General features: G+C 39.9%; 1 protein-coding gene across 13 annotated transcripts in view; it reads right to left on the bottom strand.

The window, feature by feature from the left end:
• The window catches only part of Mllt10 (MLLT10 histone lysine methyltransferase DOT1L cofactor), a 151,799-nt gene that overhangs the window by 130,838 nt on the left and 1,757 nt on the right, over positions 1-19,204 (bottom strand). For 6 of the 13 annotated variants that reach the window (XM_075970575.1, XM_075970573.1, XM_075970576.1 and 3 more), the window contains exon 3: positions 15,358-15,437. In XM_075970575.1, coding sequence (XP_075826690.1) covers positions 15,358-15,437 — 80 coding nt within the window. Of the gene's footprint in view, positions 1-6,570; positions 6,747-15,357; positions 15,438-19,204 lie in introns of those variants that run through there. The other 7 variants (XM_075970580.1, XM_075970579.1, XM_075970583.1 and 4 more) reach the window with 4 other exon arrangements.

Genomic DNA, 19,204 nt, shown 5'->3' with positions numbered 1-19,204 from the left:
ATGAGATCTAGTGCCCTCTTCTGGCATGCAGACATACATGCATGCAGAACACTATACATAATAAATAAATCTTTTTTAAAAAAAGGAAAAAAACAGGGGGGTCAGGGGTTAAGAGCATTGCCTGCTCTTCCAAAGGTCCTGAGTTCAATTCCCAGCAACCACATGGTGGCTCACGACTATCTGTAATGAGATCTGGTGCCCTCTTCTGGCCTGCAGACATACACACAGACAGAATATTGTATACATAATAAATAATAAATATAAAAAAGGTAGTTAAAAAAAAGGAAAAAACAGCTATAATGACTAAATAAGCAGAAAGCTAGAGAAAGCAAGCAAGTAATAACATAAAAAATTTAAAAATTTTCCAGGCAGTGATGGCACACTCCTTTAATCCCAGCACTTAGGAGACAGAGGCAGGTGGATCTCTGAGTTCACAGCCAGCCTGGTCTAAAGAGTTCCAGGACAGCCAGGGCTGTTATTACACAGAGAAACCCTGTCTTGAAAAAACAGAGTGGGGGAAAAAATACTTAAAATTTGAGCCATATTACAACCTGCCTATAATCCCAGCACTTGAATGGGAAGGACCAGGAATTCAGGATGAGCCTGATTACCTGAGACCCTGTTTCAAAAAAATTAGTAGTATGAAATTATAAACATGAGAATCACAAGGTTTAACTGGAAAAACTGACTCACAGCACATAAAACCAAGCAATGTTTGCTTATTGTACATGGTGCGATATATGCATGTGTTTGTAAATGTGTGTAGGGTGAACACACCTATACGTATAAGCCAGAAGCTGGCATCAGATGTTTTGCTCTATGACCCTCCATTTTATTTTTCTAGACATGGTCTCTCACTGAACCTGGAGCTCCCCAACTGGCTGGACCATCTGACTAGAAAATCACAAAGATCCCTAACTCTGCCCTTCTGTGCTGGTACCACCATTCTTGGCTTTTTATGTGAGTGTTGGGAATCCAAACCAAGATCCTTATGCTTATGCAACACGCACTTAGCAGCTGAGCCATCTCCCCAGATCCCCAAGTAACTTTCAATAACCTGGGTGAGACAAAGGGGAAAGAACTTCAAAAGGTGAACTTCAATTAGCTTTACAATGACACACACACACACACACAAAAATGTATTTATAATCAGAGTTACAAAAACAAATAGAATAGTAAACCTTTTTTATCTGGTTAAAATTATAAACATAAGACCAATTGAAGACACAGAGTCTATGGGGAGGGGGGGAAATTACTCAAGTATCCCCAGGCATATTGGCTCACATCTATAAAGCTAGCACAGAGTAGGCAGAATCAGGAAAGCCACTGTAAATTTGAGGACAGTTTGGTTTATGTGGTAGGTTCCAGGCTAGAAAAGGCTCCATGGCAAAGAGGTTTTTTAAAACACTAGACAGAGGAACTGGAGAGTACCCAGGCTCCAGTCCTAGCACCCAAACACCACAGTTCAGGCACATTAACCCTACCTCTGAAGAACCCAATGTCCTTTAGCCACCTGTATGCATACAGCAAATACATAAACACATATATATACATACAAGTAATTAAAACTAAAAATATTTAATTATACATAAAAAGGCACCCTAGTAAACATCAACTACCAAAATCAAGAAAGGTAAAACAACCAGGTATGGTGGTGCACACCTTTAATCCCAGGAGGCAGAGGCAGAGTGATCTCCCAAAGTCAGATCAAGCTCTTAGTCTACAGATCAAATTCCAGAACAGTCGGGATTACACAGAGGAAACCCTGTCTCAAAAAACTGCATACTTTAATCTCAGCACTCGGGGAAACAGAGGCAGGTGAATCTCAGTGAATTGAAGGCCAGCCTGGTTCTGAGTTCCAGGACAGTCAGAACTGTTACACAGAGAAATCATGTTTTAAAACAAACAAAAAGGAAAATCGTAAAACATGATAAATCATACAAGACCAGAAACATAAAATCCTTAATGTAAAAAAGGTCACATTATCACAAAATTAAAACTAAAATTCAGCCGGGCGATGGTGGCGCACGCCTTTAATCCCAGCACTCGGGAGGCAGAGGCAGGTGGATCTCTGTAAGTTCGAGACCAGCCTGGTCTACAGAGCGAGTTCCAGGACAGGCTCCAAAGCCACAGAGAAACCCTGTCTCGAAAAACAAAAAAACAAAAACAAAAACAAAACTAAAATTCAAATGAGAAAATAGGCAAAACTTTCAAGGGACTTATCCCATAGCTGAATGGGAAATGTATAGCATTTAATGTATGTATTTTAAAGGTTTCAGCTTGACTAGGCACACCTTTAATCCCAGATTTCTGGAGGCAGAGGCAGGACTGACCTACACAGAGAGTTCCTTCCAGAACAGCAAAGGCTACATACTTTCATTTTGAGACTTTGTCTCAAAAAGAAAGGGAAATCCCAGCACTTGGGAGGCAGAGGCAGGCGGGTCTCTGTGAGTTCGAGACCAGCCTGGTCTACAAGAGCTAGTTCCAGGACAGGCTCCAAAACCACAGAGAAACCCTGTCTCGAAAAACCAAGAAAAAAAAAGGGGGGGTGTGTGTGCAAAGATTTTGTCTCAAAAAGTAAGGAAAAAAAAAACAAGTTCAGCATGGTGTTTATCCTAGCACCTTGGAGGCAGAGGCTCAGAAATCAAGGGCTGGAACTCAGTGTTAGGTTATCTGCAAGAATACACAAAGCTAAGGGTTAAGCTGTAAAGTATGAAGAGTGCACAGGCAGAAAAAGGGAACGACAGCTGTTTCAAACGATGTACCAGACACCCATGGACTATAAAAATTAACTTAAAAGAGCCAGGCAAGGTAGCACATGTCTTTAATCCATCACACAGGAGGCGGATAGGGGATCCCTGAATTTGAGGCCACCCTGGTCTACAGAGTTCTACAGGACAGCCAGGACTACACAGAGAAAGCCTGTCTCAGAAGAAGAAAAAAGTTAACATAAAATAGATCACAGATTTTGGCTAGGCAGTGTTGGCGCAAGCCTTTAATCCCAGTACTCAGGAGGCAGAGGCAGGCAGATCTCTGTGAGTTCGAGGCCAGCCTGGTCTAAAAGAGCTAGTTCTAGGACAGGCACCAAAATTAGAGAAACCCTGTCTCAAAAAACCGAAAAAAAAGAGAGAGTGATCACAGATTTAAATGTAAACCATCATTTCTTTAAAAAAAAAAAAAAACAGGGATATTGCTAGGGTCTAGCCTTAAATAAAAAATAAAGCTATTAAATTTAATGCCAAAAGGATAATCCAAAAAGAAAACGTACTGAACTAAAATTTATCTCATACACAGAATCGAGATTAAAAAAAAAAAACAAGCTGGAGAGCAAAGGCTCAGAGGCTAAACAGTGTAGGCTGCTTGCAAAGGACTCAGTTTCTGTTTCTAGCACCCACACAGCAGCTTGCAACCACCTGTAACTCCAGTTCCAGGGGTTCCAACACCCTCACATAGATGTACATGCAAACAAAACACCAATGCACATAAAATAAAAAATTTAAGAATAAGTTTTATTATGTGTATGAGTGTTCTCCCTACTTATGTGCGTATGTGCACCACATACGTGCAGTGCCCATGGACTACAAGAGTTGCCATGTGGATGCTGGGAATTAATTGAACCCAAGTCCTAACTGCTGAGCCATCTCTCCAGCCCCTAAGAATAAATGAATCTTTAAAAAAAGACATTTGCAACAGGGACCACCACATAAAACAACAACCAAAATGCATAGCTGTGGAGCCCAGCTGCAAAGGCTACATCTACAAACACTTCAGTTCCTAAGGCTTAGGGGAACATTGTGGAAGAACAGCAGAGATTGTAAGGTCCAGAGAATCAGGGAGTTCACTATGAGACTCTTGTCTCCTAGTAATGTCAAAAGCTACTCCTCTAAAGCTTCACTACAATGACTGCCTAACCATGAGCTCAACAAGAACAGCAACAGACATGCCAAAGTGGAGAGGGAGGGGTAGCCTATAAGGCCTCAACCCACACAAAGAACTATAGGCAACTAAGGACTGCTGAGAGTCAGAGGTCCATAATCCCAGCATTCTCAATGTTAAATGGAAGGATCATGAGTTCAAAGCCAGTTAAAACCACATGTCAAGAAGCTGGCTCCAAACAAAAGATAGAGACCAAGGATAAACTAATTTGACTAATTTAAAAGTGTCAAATTCACTTTTACAAACTTTCCCATCCTAATTTTCAAGGTAAAGGGAATAAAATAATAGTTATGGGACTTGAACAATGGTAAATATTAGTAAAATAAAATCTATGAGACAATCCACCCATGAAAGTACTGTTCTAATAAATGACGGTACACCTTCAACCTTATCACACAAACACTATTTCACTTGACTTCTATTCTAAAGTAATGTCAAGTTTAAGGCAGTCAATACAAACAAATGTGTCTGTATTAACATTTCTGGGCATGGGCTACGAAAGAGCTAAATGACAGAACATATGCTTATATGCATGAGACTATCATGCATATAATCTCTCTTCAAATCTGTTTATACGCATGAGACTATCATGCATATATTCTCTCTTCAAATCTGTTTATACGCATGAGACTATCATGCATATAATCTCTCTTCAAATCTGTTTATGCGCATGAAACTATCATGCATATAATCTCTTCAAATCTATCTCTCATCTATCTCACACACCACACATACAATGAACGCATAATCTAATGCATAGAACAGCATATTTAAGATCACCAATTTTTGAAGTATCCAAGTTTCAAGCTGGACAAATTTCTATTATGTCTCACATTTCCTCTTTGATTAAGGAAAAAAGTGCGAGCTGGAAAGATGGCTCTGAGGTTAAGAAAGCACAGGCTGCTCTTCCAAAGGTCCTGAGTTCAATTCCCAGCAACCACATGGTGGCTTACAACCATCTGTAATGAGATCTGGTGCTCTCTTCTGACCTGCAGGCATATAGGCAAGCAGAACACTATATACATAATAAGTAATCTTAAATTTAAAAGAAAAAAAGTGTCACAAGAAAATTGGGATTGATGGCTCACACCTATAATCCCAGCATCTGAGAGGTCCATGAACAGAGACCTGCCTGGGCTACACAGTGAGACTCTCTCCCTCACTTAAAAAAAAAAAAAAATGAAGGGGAAAATAAAGGAAAGGAAAGGAAAGGAAAGGAAAGGAAAGGAAAGGAAAGGAAAGGAAAGGAAAGGAAAGGAAAGGAAAGGAAAGGAAAGGAAAGGAAAAAGGGAAAAGGAAAAAAAGGAAAGAAAAGAGATGAGGCCTGGGCAGGCCTTTAATCCCAGCACTTAGTAGACAGAGGCAGGTGGGTCTGAGTTCAAGGCCAGCCTGGTCTAGGAAGCGAGTGGCAGAACAGCCAGGACTATTACACAGAGAAACACTATTCTGAAAAACCAGAAGCAAAAAAAAAAAACAAAAAAAAATGAGACTTAAAATACTCAATAGGAAGTTGGCTTGGCAGTTAAAAGAACTTGTTCCTCTTGTTTCTGTAGAGCACATGGGTTCCATACCCACCACTCACAATATCAACACTCTCCTTTGACCTCAGTGGGCATCAGGCACATACATGGTGAAGACATACATGCAGGCAAAACACTTATACACATAAAAGAATAATATAACTTTTTAAAAGATGCTCAGTAGTGTGTGCCAAAACTGATAGATAAATAACAGTGCCTGCGTATCTTCTCTCAGCACAGTCCTGCTGAAAGACATGGGACAGAAAGTTGGCTTGGTAAGGTTAAAGAGCACTTGCTATTCTTGCAAAGGACTGGGATTCAATTCCCAGCAGCCATATGAAGGCTCACCACTTCCTCAGACACCAGGTATTACATGAGATACAGGTATACATGCAGGCAAAACACTCATACACACAAAATAAGTATTTTAAAATATAAATTAGAATTTACAAAAAAAAGGGGGGGGCTGAAACAATGCACTCTCCTATATTAAGCACCTAGTGTCTGTCACATAAGAGTGCTATGCTGAGAACATGAGGTTTGAGGCCAGCCTGGTCTACAAAGCAAGCTCTAGGACAGCCAGGGCTGTTACAAAGAAAAACCCTGCCCCCCCAAAATTTAAAAAAAAAAACCAAACAAAAACTAGCAGCTTTTAGAAAGTCATGAAAAAACTTCAATGATCTCTGGAACTATAATTATTTGCAGTTCTTGACCAGATTTCATGTAGCACAGAGGCTGGGCTTAAAATTCTGATCTTCATGCTTCTACTTCCCACATCTAGGATTATTAATGTACATCACCACACCTAACTTTGGTACAATGGTTTAAATGTCAAAAATAGACCAAACAGAATCAAATTAGAAAAAAAAAGTTTAGATTTAGTTATTATAATAGCAAAATTACTTGTGGAAGAATTAAAAGCCAAACATAATAGTTTGAAGGGTAAGTGAACGTATTTATAATATTCCATGTACTTAGGCTTAAAATTTTCAGCAAAGGACCCATATTATAATAATAATAATATCAGAATTATAGACATCTAGTATTCATCTGTTCATAATATTCACTTTCTTCAAACAGCACCCACCCACCAGAATCAGGGAACTGCTCTTACCCCTGACTCCAACTATGTAGCTCTAGTGAGGGTTGTAATTCATAGAACCCTCCCCAATCCAGCCAGAAGGATGGTGGGTACATGATCCAAGACAGGTCAGAGTCCTTCTCAAGATTCTTCAAAAGAGCCCCTTTTTCCTGGTAGAAGGGGCTGGGAAGATGAAAGTCAAGAGCTGCCAGCAGTCATGGTTCCAGCCTCATGTAGTAGAGAGTCTGTAGTATAAGAGAATGAAATCAACATGCAGAGAAGCAGAGATAAGAAGTGAAGTCCTAACCCCAATGGAAAGAGGAAGAGAAAACAAATACACTAATAGTAAGAGTAAAGTAACAAATGTGACTAAAGACCAGATTTGATTCTAAGTTGTCTAGTATCGAGGACAAAAGAAAAGCAGAAAGCATTTCACATATCTAACAAAAAGAAAGAAATTTCCCATGCTAAGATCAATGAACTTCTTAGGCAGGGAACTTAATTTAATGGTCACCAAAAGGAAACAGGGATAATGTGGACAGTGCCCATGATGAAAGTGTGGACAGCAAAAGCAGATTTCAAATGTTATCATTTATAATGACAAGTAGTTATTTCTCAATCATTAAACTAAGAGAACATGGCAGACAGTTGACAAAGCAGATATATCAACTATTGCTTATTCTTCTACAAAGTTTGTCAATGGAGGGAAAAAAAAATCAATGGTAAATATGTAAAAGGCAATGAGAACTAAAGATCAGTCTTAGCTGAGTAGGAAAAATCAAGCAGAAAGGGACAAATTGAAGAGAGAAGCCATCAGCTACTAACTTCTAAAGGAAGACCTCAAAATAAGCCTGACATGGAAACATATGCTTGTAGTACCAGCACTCAGAAGGCTGAGACAGAAGGACTTCAAGTTGGAAAACAACTAGAAAAGTAGTGTAGGTAGTTATTCATTTCACTTAAAAGCTACCTTCTCTCTCCCTCAAGTATCTATTAAATAACTATAGTGAGATAAAAAGGCATGAAGCCACAAATACAAGAGAGAAAACTAGCCCTAAAATTCTAGACAGACAAGAAGTGATGCTCTTCAAAGGAGAATAAGGTGTGGTTTTGTAGTACAGTATATGCTTACCATGCAGCAGGCACTGGGCTCGACCAGCACCGAAACAAGAAAACTCAGATACTGCACAAACCATAAATAAGACAATTCCAAAATTAATTCATCATGTGTTACATAGTTTAGAAAACAGGAAAAACTTTAGATCCTAGCCAATGTAGGATAGGGGAATTCATGTGTACAGAGTGATGGGTCATTAATATATGACAAGTGTTCTCTAGTAAGGGGGAAATCAGGAAGAGCTAGATATAACCAGAAAAGCAATCCAATCAGTTTCATCTCTCCACTACACACTACCAGTAACTATCTTTCTCCTGTCCTGAGAAACTGCAATGATGAATTTTCTGAAGTGGCACACACCTGCAACAGCAGTGCTGGTGACGCACGCAGTTCAAGACCAGCCTCATCTATGTAACGACTTGGAGGCAGCAAGAAAATCTAGAACACGAGACAGGACAGCTGAGGTGGGACAGTGAGATCATGTTAAAAATGAAAGCCTAGATGAAAGTCTAAGAACAAAACAGTATTTCAGAAAATTAAAACAAAGCAAACCTCAACAGAATTTCAAATGTTTATGAAAGTAAGCTATCACATGAGAATAACAAAAGAAAAAAAGTTAAACACAAAATTTTAAACAAAAATTAGGATTAATTAATACAGAGGATCTAAGGTCCAAACTCAAAAGCGTGCACACACACAAACAAAAAGATCAAATCAAAAGGTTAATCGCAGCACTCGGGAGGCAGAGGCAAGCAGATAGCTCTGAGTTTGAAGCCAGCCTGGTCTAGAAAAACTAGTTCCAGGACAGGCTCGAAAGCTACAGAGAAACCCTGTATCAAAAAATAAAACAAAAAAATTGAGGAAATTATCAAAGAAGTAATCCAAAATCATTTCTCTGACCTCAACTCATTTTTCCTCATATGACTTAGCAACTAAAGAGAAGGTGCCAGCAGGCATAATGGTGCACAGCTCTAATCCCAGCACTTGGGAGACTGAGGCAGGTGGACGGAGACCAGCCTGGTATACAGAATAAGTTCCTGGACAGTCAGGGCTACACAAAGAAATCCTGTCTTGAAAAAACAAAAAAAAAAAAGATGTGTGCCCAGAATAATCAAGTAAACCAGTATTAAAGTATCAGAAGGTAAGACAGATTTTTTTGTTGTTGTTGTTGTTTGTTTTTCAAGACAGGTTTTCACTGTAGCTATCAAGCCTGCCCTGAAACTAGCTCTTGTAGACCAGACTGGCCTCGAACTCACAGGAATCCGCCTGCCTCTAAGAAGAAAATTTTAGTCAGTCTTGGTGCGTACACCCTTGAGGAGACACCAGGAGGAAGAGCTCTGTGAGTTCAAGGTCAGCCTGATCTACAGTGAGTTTCAGGACAGCCAGCGTTAACACAGAGAAACCCTGTCTGGAGAAGTAGTTCAGTGATAGAGAGCATGCCTTACATGGGAGAGACCCTGAATTTAATCTCTAGCATTTGGGGAAGGGGGTACTAAATCCTGAAAGAATATTCAAATTAGAAACCATGGTGCATGGCTATAATCTCAGTATCTGGGAGACAGAAGAAGATGGCCTCCAAATTCAAGGCCAGTCTAGGTCATACAGTGAGCTCCACATGAATATGGCTACAGAATGAGACAAGAAAGGCAGCATAGGCTGAATATGTATTGCGGCGAACTTCTCGACCAGCGAGAAAGAACCACCACACAAGGATTCTTCTCAGATCACGCTTTAATGGAGTGCCCTTGGTTGAGGGAGAGCAGGAAGCGAGGGGGGCGAGAGCACTAAAGCAGCTGCTTATATAGGGGGGACACACAGCTCCCAAAGGCATAGCCAAATATGGAGTTGTTTATTTCCAACAAGAGAGGATGTCGGCGCCATCTTGTAATGGCGATCCTGTCCGGCTCCCTGCAAGGTATGAGGTCCTAGGTTCACTCTCTAGCAACTCACACATATTCAAAGAGAAGACCAAAGCAATGGAAAGGAGAAAAAAATGAAAAAGATGATAAAAAGAAAAGTTAATCTGCCTGGCACTAGTAGTGCACACCTTTAATCCCAGCACTCAGGAGGCAGAGGCAGGCAGATCTCTGAATTCAAGGCTAGGCTGGTCTACAAAGCAAGTTCCAGGACAACCAGAGCTACACAGAGAATCCCTATTGGGGGCAGGGGGCGCGCTACAAGGACCCAGGTGCAATTCCCAGCACCCACATGCCAGCTCGCAACACTCTGAGTTGTATCCAGTCCCATAGGATACAATGCCATCTTCTAGCCTCTGTGGGTACTGCATATACTTGGTGCACAGACATACATGAAAATCCAGAACTTTTACACACAAACAATAAAAATAGTAAGTCAGGTGGGGTGGTGTACACCTTTAATCCCAGCACTTGGAAAGCTGGGGGTTCTTTGTGAATTACAGGCCAGCTTGGTCTACAAAGCAAGTCCCAGGAAACCCAGGGCACTTACAAAGAGAAACCATGTCTCAAAAAGGGGGGCGGGGGGGACAGATACCACGAAACAAAGTGAAAACTAAAAATGAACCCATCTTCTCAAAAGCATGAATGGAAAAGGTAATGATCTACTGATGGTTGAGGCTAAAACTTTTGTTTTTTGGCTTTTTTCTCAAGACAAGAGTTTCTCTATATAACAATCCTGGTTGGACTCACTCTGTAGTCCAGGCTGGCCTTGAACTCAGAGATCTACCTGCCTCTGCCTTCTGAGTGCTGGGATTAAAGGTGAACTGAAAATTTTTAACTCATAAAAATAAATATGTAGACAGCAAGTTCCCATAATAGAAGCACACACAAAAAACTAGAACAAACAAAAAAGCATATTCTGAAGTAAATGAATGTTCCTCCTTGGATTAAAAAAAGGCAGCCAAGCCTGAAGAGGACAGGCTACAGGCTCCAGGCTCTTAACTGTCTATTCAAACACCCCAGAAGGCAGACTAGGATGAAATCTTACTTCCAGCTAAATAGCTATTATCCCAGAATTCAAAACAACATACAAAAGCAAAAATCACAAAATGCTTAACTATAAAAACACTAGCAGAGCTTTATTACAATAACCCTAAACACATGGACACCAAATAACTTCAAAGTAAAGGCAAACAGGCTGGGAATGTAGTTTAGTTTAAGGGTAAAATAGCTAGGACCTGGGTTCAATCCCAGAACAAGAGAAGAAGAAAGAACAAAGTACAGCATCACTATGACTATAGTCACAGCTACTTAGGAGGATCAAGGGCCCAAAGTTCAAGTCCAGAATGCACAGGGCTGCAGCTTTGGCTAAGGGTTTGCTTGGTATGTCCAAGGCCTTAGGTTTAATCACCATCATCTTTTAATCTTTCACATAGCTACTACTCCTGTAAAACAATACAAATTATACATACTCATAAGAGGAGCACATAAGATAATGTAACCACTGAAACATGGATGGCCTAAAAGAGAGTAAGTTAGTAAAAATTAATTGAGACAGTAGAGAATAAAATAAAAACAATCTTTTAATTTGTTTTTCTTTTGGGAGAATGCTTGAAACAGCGACTCAACAACTGAGTGCAGAAAATAAACTTGTCTATTAATAATCTATTAGGGGCTAGAGAAATGGCTTAGTGATATACCAGAGTCTGGTTCTCAGCATCCACAATACAGGTTCATGAGCTGTAACTTTTAGCTCCAGGAGATCCAATGTTCAAATCCACAGAGGCCACAAACACATATATAATAGAAAATAAAAATTAAATTGTAAAACTGGCATAGATGCAGGCCTGTAATCCCAGCACTTGAGAAAGAACAATTTAGAAGTTCAAGGTCATCCTCAGTTATACAATGAGTTTTCAGTCAGCCTGTGCTATGTGAGACCTTGTTCCAATAACAGAAATTATTTTTTTACCTTAGGAAGCTAGAGAGATGGCTTAGTCATCAATGGAAACAGCACTGCAATGGCCCTGTGGCTGGAGATTAGGTGTTTGAGCTGCATGGGACCCTCATGTTCAGTTCTCAATGAGAGTTTTGTTTTTATGTTTTGGTTATTTGTTATTGCCTGATTGGGGTCTTATGTTTTTTGTGGGGGGAGGCTTTATTGTTGTTGTTTTGAATCAGGGTCTTACTCTACAGAGACCAGTCTGGCCTAGAAACCACTATGCAACCCAGGCTGGCCTCGAACTCAAGGCAATCCTCCTTCCTCAGCCTCCCAAGTGCTGGCATAAGTCACCATATTTGATTTTTTGTTTTGGTTTGGTTTGGTTTTTGAGACAGCAGCCCAAGCTACGCTCCAACTCAAAACCTTCTTCCTACTTCTAGAATGCTGAGATTATAGGCATGTTTCACCATGATAAAAACTCCAGGTCTTTTTATTTATTTACATTTATTTGGTTTTGTTTTTTTGTTGTGTTTTGTTTGGAGGGTATGACTTGGAGTGTGCATGGAGGTCAACCAACAACTTGCAGCATTAGTTCTGTCCTACCCACGTGTATGTTCCCAGGAACAAAATTTAGGTTGTCTATCTTGGTGGCAAGTTCCCTTATTCACTGAGCCATATCACTAGTCCTCTGTTTTTCATTTGTTCTCTTCTTTTCTGTTTCCTCCTCTTCTTCTGTTACTATTACTCTGAAAATTATGTTTCCTTGTAGGCATTAAAAGTAAGGCCTTGAGCTTTGAAGCACACATTCTACCCACTAAGCATACACCATGCCTAATAGTAAAGAGTAAATGATCATGATATCACTGAGCCACCTATTGTTCTTAAGACACTCCCAGTGGATTCCTATGTCCTCCCTTTAAGGTCCTACATCTTTATGATAGCATCCTCTGTACCTTTTCACTTCAAATTTCACCTTGTAAATGCATTCTACATACTAACAAACAAAAACAGTTTTCTCAAAATGTTGCTTTATCTTTCTGGATCATTATTATTCCTATCTGTCAAAGTACTCACAGTCAGCTCACAACTCTTCCCTTTCTAGCAAATGAGCTGTCTCTGATCCAGAATTCCCCAAGTGCATCTGAGCAATTTGATCTTAAAGAGGTCTAGAGGTAGGCACCATATCCAAGTCAAACCAGTCCAGGGCAATTTTAGGCAAAAGAATATTAGATTCAGATTGAGAATTTAGGCTATTAGTACAGAAGGTACAGGCTGGAGCGACAACTCAGTGTATAAAAGCCACCAGCACCACACACCAGCCCTGATCACCTGAGTTCAGATGCCCAGAACCCATGAAAAAGGCAGACTCAGTAGTGCAATGACCTATAAGCCCAGCAAGCTTCTACCAAGGTAAGAGGTACAGCTCACAGGCCAGCTAGCTTGCTACTGAGGATTGAAAGAGACTGTCTCTCCCTCTCTCTTATTTTGACATTTTTGAAACAAGATTTACATAGTCCTGACTATCCTGGAATTTGCTGTATTGACTAGGCTGAACCTACACAGAGATCCATCCACCTGCCTCTGCCTCCTGAATGTTGGGATTAAAGTCATGGCTACCACGCTCCACAAGATCATCTTAAAGAAGTCGAGAGGGTAGGAACTGATATCCAATGGCTGTCTTCTAGTCCACACTCTGTTGCACAGATTCACATACACGCATATTCAAAACCTCTCTCATACACACACACACACTTTTTTTTTTAAGTCAAACAATTTTTTTAAGCTGTAAGCTGCCTAGGTAATGCAGCCCTCACCAATCTCAGTACTCAAGAGGCAAGCCAGCCTGGACTCCACATTATGTTAAGACCTGTCTCGGGGGCTGGAGAGATGGCTCAGTAGTTAAGAGCATTGCCTGCTCTTCCAAAGGTCCTGAGTTCAATTCCTGGCAACCACATGGTGGCTCACAACCATCTGTAAAGAGGTCTGGTGCCCTCTTCCGGCCTGCAGGCATACACACAGACAGAATATTGTATACATAATAAATAAATAAAATAAATATTTAAAAAAAAAGACCTGTCTCAAAAAGAGACTGGGGGGGGGGGAAGGGAAAGGTGAAAGAGGAGCTGGGAAACAGTCATCTCTCACCACAGAAGTCAATATAAAAAGGTATAGCTTAATGGCTACCTAGATTGTAATTCTTGATATGTATATTTCCCTTAAAACTACATCTTTCTAATCCATAAAATGAGAACTACTTCAGGAATTTGACAAATAAACGAAGTAACTGGTGTAAAACATTTAGTACAGTATCTAGTGCATAAACACTCGGACCACTAAGTAGTAGAGACAATTTTCACAAAGATAAAGAAGAAGATACTACAGAACAGATAACAGGACTAGTTCAAGTTACCGTTCATATTAATGCTCTTGGTACCTGTATCCTTAAATAAAAAACGATCTGCTTTTTTCACTTCTTAATATAGCTACCATATTTCCCTTGGCATTTTGGCCACTCACATAAAATAAAGGTATAAAAACAAACTGGTATTTGAGGCATTCCACCACACCCCAACCAGTACTTTTTGTCTTTACTGTATTTAATACTCCTATCTTGTCCTCTTCACTCTGCTGTTAGTGTTTACTGATAATTCTGGTAATTCAAGTTAACACCCTCCACATGGAAAAAGTCAACAAGTAGTAGACTTTCCATATTTCTTTTTTTTAATATTTATTTATTATGCATACAATATTCTGTCTGCGTGCATGCCTGAAGAGGGCACCAGACCTCATTACAGATGGTTGTGAGCTACCATGTGGTTGCTGGGAATTGAACTCAGGACCTTTGGAAGAATAGGCAATGCTCTTAACCACTGAGCCATCTCTCCAGCCCAACTTTCCATTTCAAGTCTTAAACATGCACATCTTTTTTTGAGACAGGGTTTTATGAAACCCAGATTAGTCTCAAACTAGAACTCACTATGTAGCCAAGGAAGACTGTTAACTTCTGATCTCCTTCCTCCCTCTACTTCCTGAGCACTGGGATGACAGGTGTATACTATACCACACCCACTCCCATGCAGTGCTGGAGTGGAGCTGAGGGCTCTCATGCACACTAAGCAAACATCGGCCAACTGACCTACATTCCCTAAGTCTTGAAATTTGCATGACTGATTTCATCCTGCAATCCTGCTATTTTATTTATTTATTTAACACTACAATAATTAGCTATAATGCATTCTCACAATCAGTTGAGGTTTATTACCCAAGGCAAAAGTAAAACTTCTACTTTTGCTATATGCTTATGACAAAAAGTTAAAATGCCTATTTTCTAACTTTAGGCCAAATCTCCCTCATTTCCCAAAGTCACAAAAGTGCTCACAAAGAAAGTGAGCAGTTATGTTAAAAACAAAAACAAACAAAAACTCTACTGCTTTGTCAAAGTTGTTACAATTTGAAAACAAAGAGTACTGAAAAATAAGCTTCATACCACAAATATAGTAAAATGACAGTAACTAAAGACCTACGTTCCCCCACACAGTTAGTAAACCAAGCAGAAACACCACAAGTCAGCACTAGGAAAGAGACTCTGGGTAGAGTGCTGAAGACACAGCTCAGAGGTGCATAGTTCTCAGCTCCTGAATAGAACATCTTATCTCTGGTTTTCAAAGTACCCCCCCCCTCTCTCTCTCTCTCTCACACACACACACACACACACACACACACACACACACACCTTAATTTTTCAGATTTTACAAAAATCCGTTTAAAATTTCGAAGTCAATATTTAATATTTGGCATCCTAAACTTAAGGTTTTTTGTAAATTTTTTTGATAAACAGTCCTTACCACTCTGGCTGCTCTCTCCTGAGATTCACATTTCCTGCAAAACCATGGTCCAGTAGGTACTTGAACAATGCCATAGCAAGCTGTGGGAAAACAAAATATTTACATTTGAAAACTAATTATAACAATTTTGTTGTTGTTGTTTTTGGGGGTTTTTTGTTTTGTTGTTTTTCGAGACAAGGTTTCTCTATAGTTTTTGAAGCTGTCCTGGAACTATTTCTTGTAAACCAGACTAGCCTCTAACTCAGAGATCCGCCTGCCTATGCCTCCCTAGTATGGGATAAAGGCGTGCATCACCACCACCTAGCTTAACTAAAATTTTAAAATTTAACCATCTGAGTTATTTCCACTAAAGTCTAAAGTGTTTAGTGTGACCGTGCACAAGTGTAATCACAAAACTCTAGAGGCTAAACCAAGGACTGTAAGTGTCAAGTCAATCTGAACTAAATAGAAACTATTTCAAATAAGTCAAAATGCTATAAACGTTGGGCTTTTCTCTTGTAGGTGATGTACAAAATACATCAGAAACTCACTGATCATTCCTTACCCTACAGTTTAAGTACCAGGTGTTTCTGTTGCTATGAGAGAATTTCACTGACTATAGCCAGCCTCAGCCTCTTAAAGTGCTGAGGCTATAAGCATACAAATAAACAACAAAAATAGAGATTAAGAACAAAAAATAAGACCAAGACGAACAACAGCTACAAAACAAAATATGCTGAAGTGGAATACTTTGTGGGTTGCTAGAGCTATAGCTTAGCGAACAGAGTATAGCACACACAGCATGCATGAAGTCCTGGCTTCATCTCTGCACCATGGAAAGCCATGCTTAGTGGAGTAAGCCTGTAAGGCAGCACTCAGGAAACAACGGAAGGCAACCTCTACCACACAGCAAATTCAAAGCCAGCCAGGTTATTCGATACTAAAGTGACAGTTTGTGATAGAGCACTCTGCACAGCATGTTCAAGGACCTGGGTCTAATCCTCAGCACTTAGAAATTATGTGAGCTGGACGGTGGTGGTGCACACCTTTAATCCCAGCACTCGGGAGACAGAGGCAGGAGGATCTCTGCAAGTTTGGCGCAAGCCTGGTCTACAAGAGCTAGTTCCAGGACAGCTAGGGCTGTTTCCCAGAGAAATCCTGTCTCAAACACCCCCCCCCCAAAAAAATTATGTGAAATATCCAAAAAAGGCAAATTAATAAACAAAAGTTGTAGTTACCTAGGTATATGAGACTCAGATATAAAGGGGAAGTGACTTCTAATGGGTCCAAAATTTTCATTAGGGTGATTAAAAGGATCTTAAAATGTGGTAGTGTCTGCACAATTCTACAAATATACCAAAAACCGCTCCATACTCCAAACAGGTGAACAGCACAGGATGTTAACTACCTCAATACAATCGTTATTTAAAAAAAAAAAAAACAGAAACTTCATAAAATTTGCATCCCAAGTATTCTCAGTTTCACATACCTAATTCACAGCCTCATTTTTAAAAAATATTTCTATATTACATTTATTGCGTATGTGAACTTCACATATACAATGTGTATGTCAACCTCCAGGAACCTTCCACTATGAGTCCAACAATTGATTTCAAGGCTTGGCAACAAGTGCCTTACACCACACACTGGCCCAGCCTCCTTGTGTTATAAAGAGGTAGGAGTTGTTTCAAACTCGGCATGGTAGCACACAATTGTAATCCCAGCAGTCAGGAAAGTGAAACACAAGGACCTCAAATTCAGCCAAACTGGTTACATAGTGAGATTCTATCTATAAAATCCAAGGGATGGGGCTACTGGAGCAGCTGGAAGGTTTAAAAAAAAAAAAAAGCAAAAAAAAAAAAACTTCTCTAGCATGAACAAAGTCCTGGGTCTGACCCTCAGCATGAAAACACAAGAGGAAAAGAAAAGAAAATGTTTGATTTGTTTTAACAATTTAAAAAAAATGTTTCTAAAATTTATTATTTATGCTGTGGGGAAAGACAGTGTGCCGGTAAGTAGTAGAGGTCAAAGGACAACTTTCAGCAGTTGGATCTCTCCTTCCACCATGAGTAGTAGGGATCACACTGGTCAGGTTTGGTGACAGGTACCAACTCACTAGCTGAAAAGTTGGTTTTAGGTTTTAATCTTTAATCTTCTTCTTCCTTTTCTTTTGTTTGTTTTTTCGAGACAGGGTTTCTCTGTAGCTTTGGAGCCTGTCCTAGAACTCACCCCATAGGCCAGGTTGGCCTTGAACTCAGAGACCCTCCTGCCTCCACCATACAAGTGCTGGGATTAAAGTCGGGCACCACCATCACCACCCAGTTTAATGTTCATTTTTAATTCATTAAGATTTTAAATTTTTCTGAGAATTTATGAACACATTCATCTCCCATTTAACACAGCAGAAAATGTCTTAAAATATTGGGAAACAATAAAATAAAACCAACAGCAACTTTTTAGATACCAAAAGCTAAACTTTTTATTTTTGAGACAAGAGTGCCAAACAGCACAGGTTGGCCTCAAACTTGCTATGCAATCCCTAGGTTGGACTTGCGATTCTGACTCTACCAAGTACCGGGATTGCTAGCATGTACCATCATGCCAAACTTATTCCACACTAGAGTTGACACCCAGGGCCTTGTGTATGATACCTACTTACTTCAACTGAACTATATGCTTCACAAGCATAATTGAATAGTCTAGGCTGTCCTTAAACTCAGAAGGATCCTCCTGCCTGACCCTGCAAGAGCTGAGCACAGACATCAATCACCATGCCTCAGTTAAGCTCTTCTTAACCTGTGTAAGGATGTCTAAGTAAAGAAACAACACCATCAGTGGCTGGGTGGTGAGAGCACGCATCTGTAATTCCAGCACTTGGAAGGTAGAAGCCTCGTCAGCATACCAGTTTTGAGGCTAGCCTGAGCTATGAAAGACCCTGTATCAAAAAAGAAAAAAGAAACAGCACAGAGTACAAACATATTTATTTGAAGCACCCTAGCAGGGAAGAGATTAAGATGTACATTTTCTGTATTGACAAGCAGAGATTACATAACAAAAGTAATTTGTCATCCAATTCATGAGATATGCCCTGCCCCCAGACAAAAAAGCAGACGGGAAAAGGTATTGGGAAAATATATTTGAGCAAAGTAAAAGATACATATATATATACATATATATATATATATATGTATGTATGTATGAGGATGCCTTAACAACCATTATTTTTTAATCCCAACTGAAGATCTTAACACAGACACACAAATGCCAATGAAGACAAATTATATAAGTTTGACATAAATTTTCATTCCTTTTTGCACTTATCTTTGCCAAATACTGAGAATTAGATATCAAGGGCAATAAGGAACTTTCTCCTTTAAAAGAAACCAGTTAAATCTCTTTTAAATTACTCTCTCAATATCATTACTTGTCATATCATAAATGTGCCCTCCCCAATGATAATAATTTTTTTTTTGAGACAGATTTCTCTGTGAAACAGTTTGGCTATCCTGGAGCTTACTCTGTAGAGCAGGTTGGCCTCAAACTCAGAGACCCTCCTGCCTCAGCCTTCAAAGTATTAACTTTGTACTGGATGTGGCTTGCCTTTTAATCCCAGCACGTGGAGGCAGAGGAAGGTAATCTCTGATCGTTTCAGACCAGTCTGATCTAGTTCCTGGACAACCAGTTACACAGAGAAAACGTCTAGGGGGAGGGGAACTTTGGGGCTGGGATTTGGCTCAAGTTAAAGAATGCTTGCCTACCACCCTAGGTTTCATCCTCCGGGCAGTGTAACCTAGGAACAGTAGTGCATGTCTGAAATCCTCAAACAGGCAAGGCAGAAGCACGAGGATGGGGGAATCCGAGGTCAGCC

The sequence above is a fragment of the Microtus pennsylvanicus genome, chromosome 4 (assembly GCF_037038515.1).
Source record: "Microtus pennsylvanicus isolate mMicPen1 chromosome 4, mMicPen1.hap1, whole genome shotgun sequence".
NCBI lineage: Eukaryota > Metazoa > Chordata > Mammalia > Rodentia > Cricetidae > Microtus > Microtus pennsylvanicus.
This window is presented reverse-complemented; position numbering and strand designations above follow the sequence as displayed.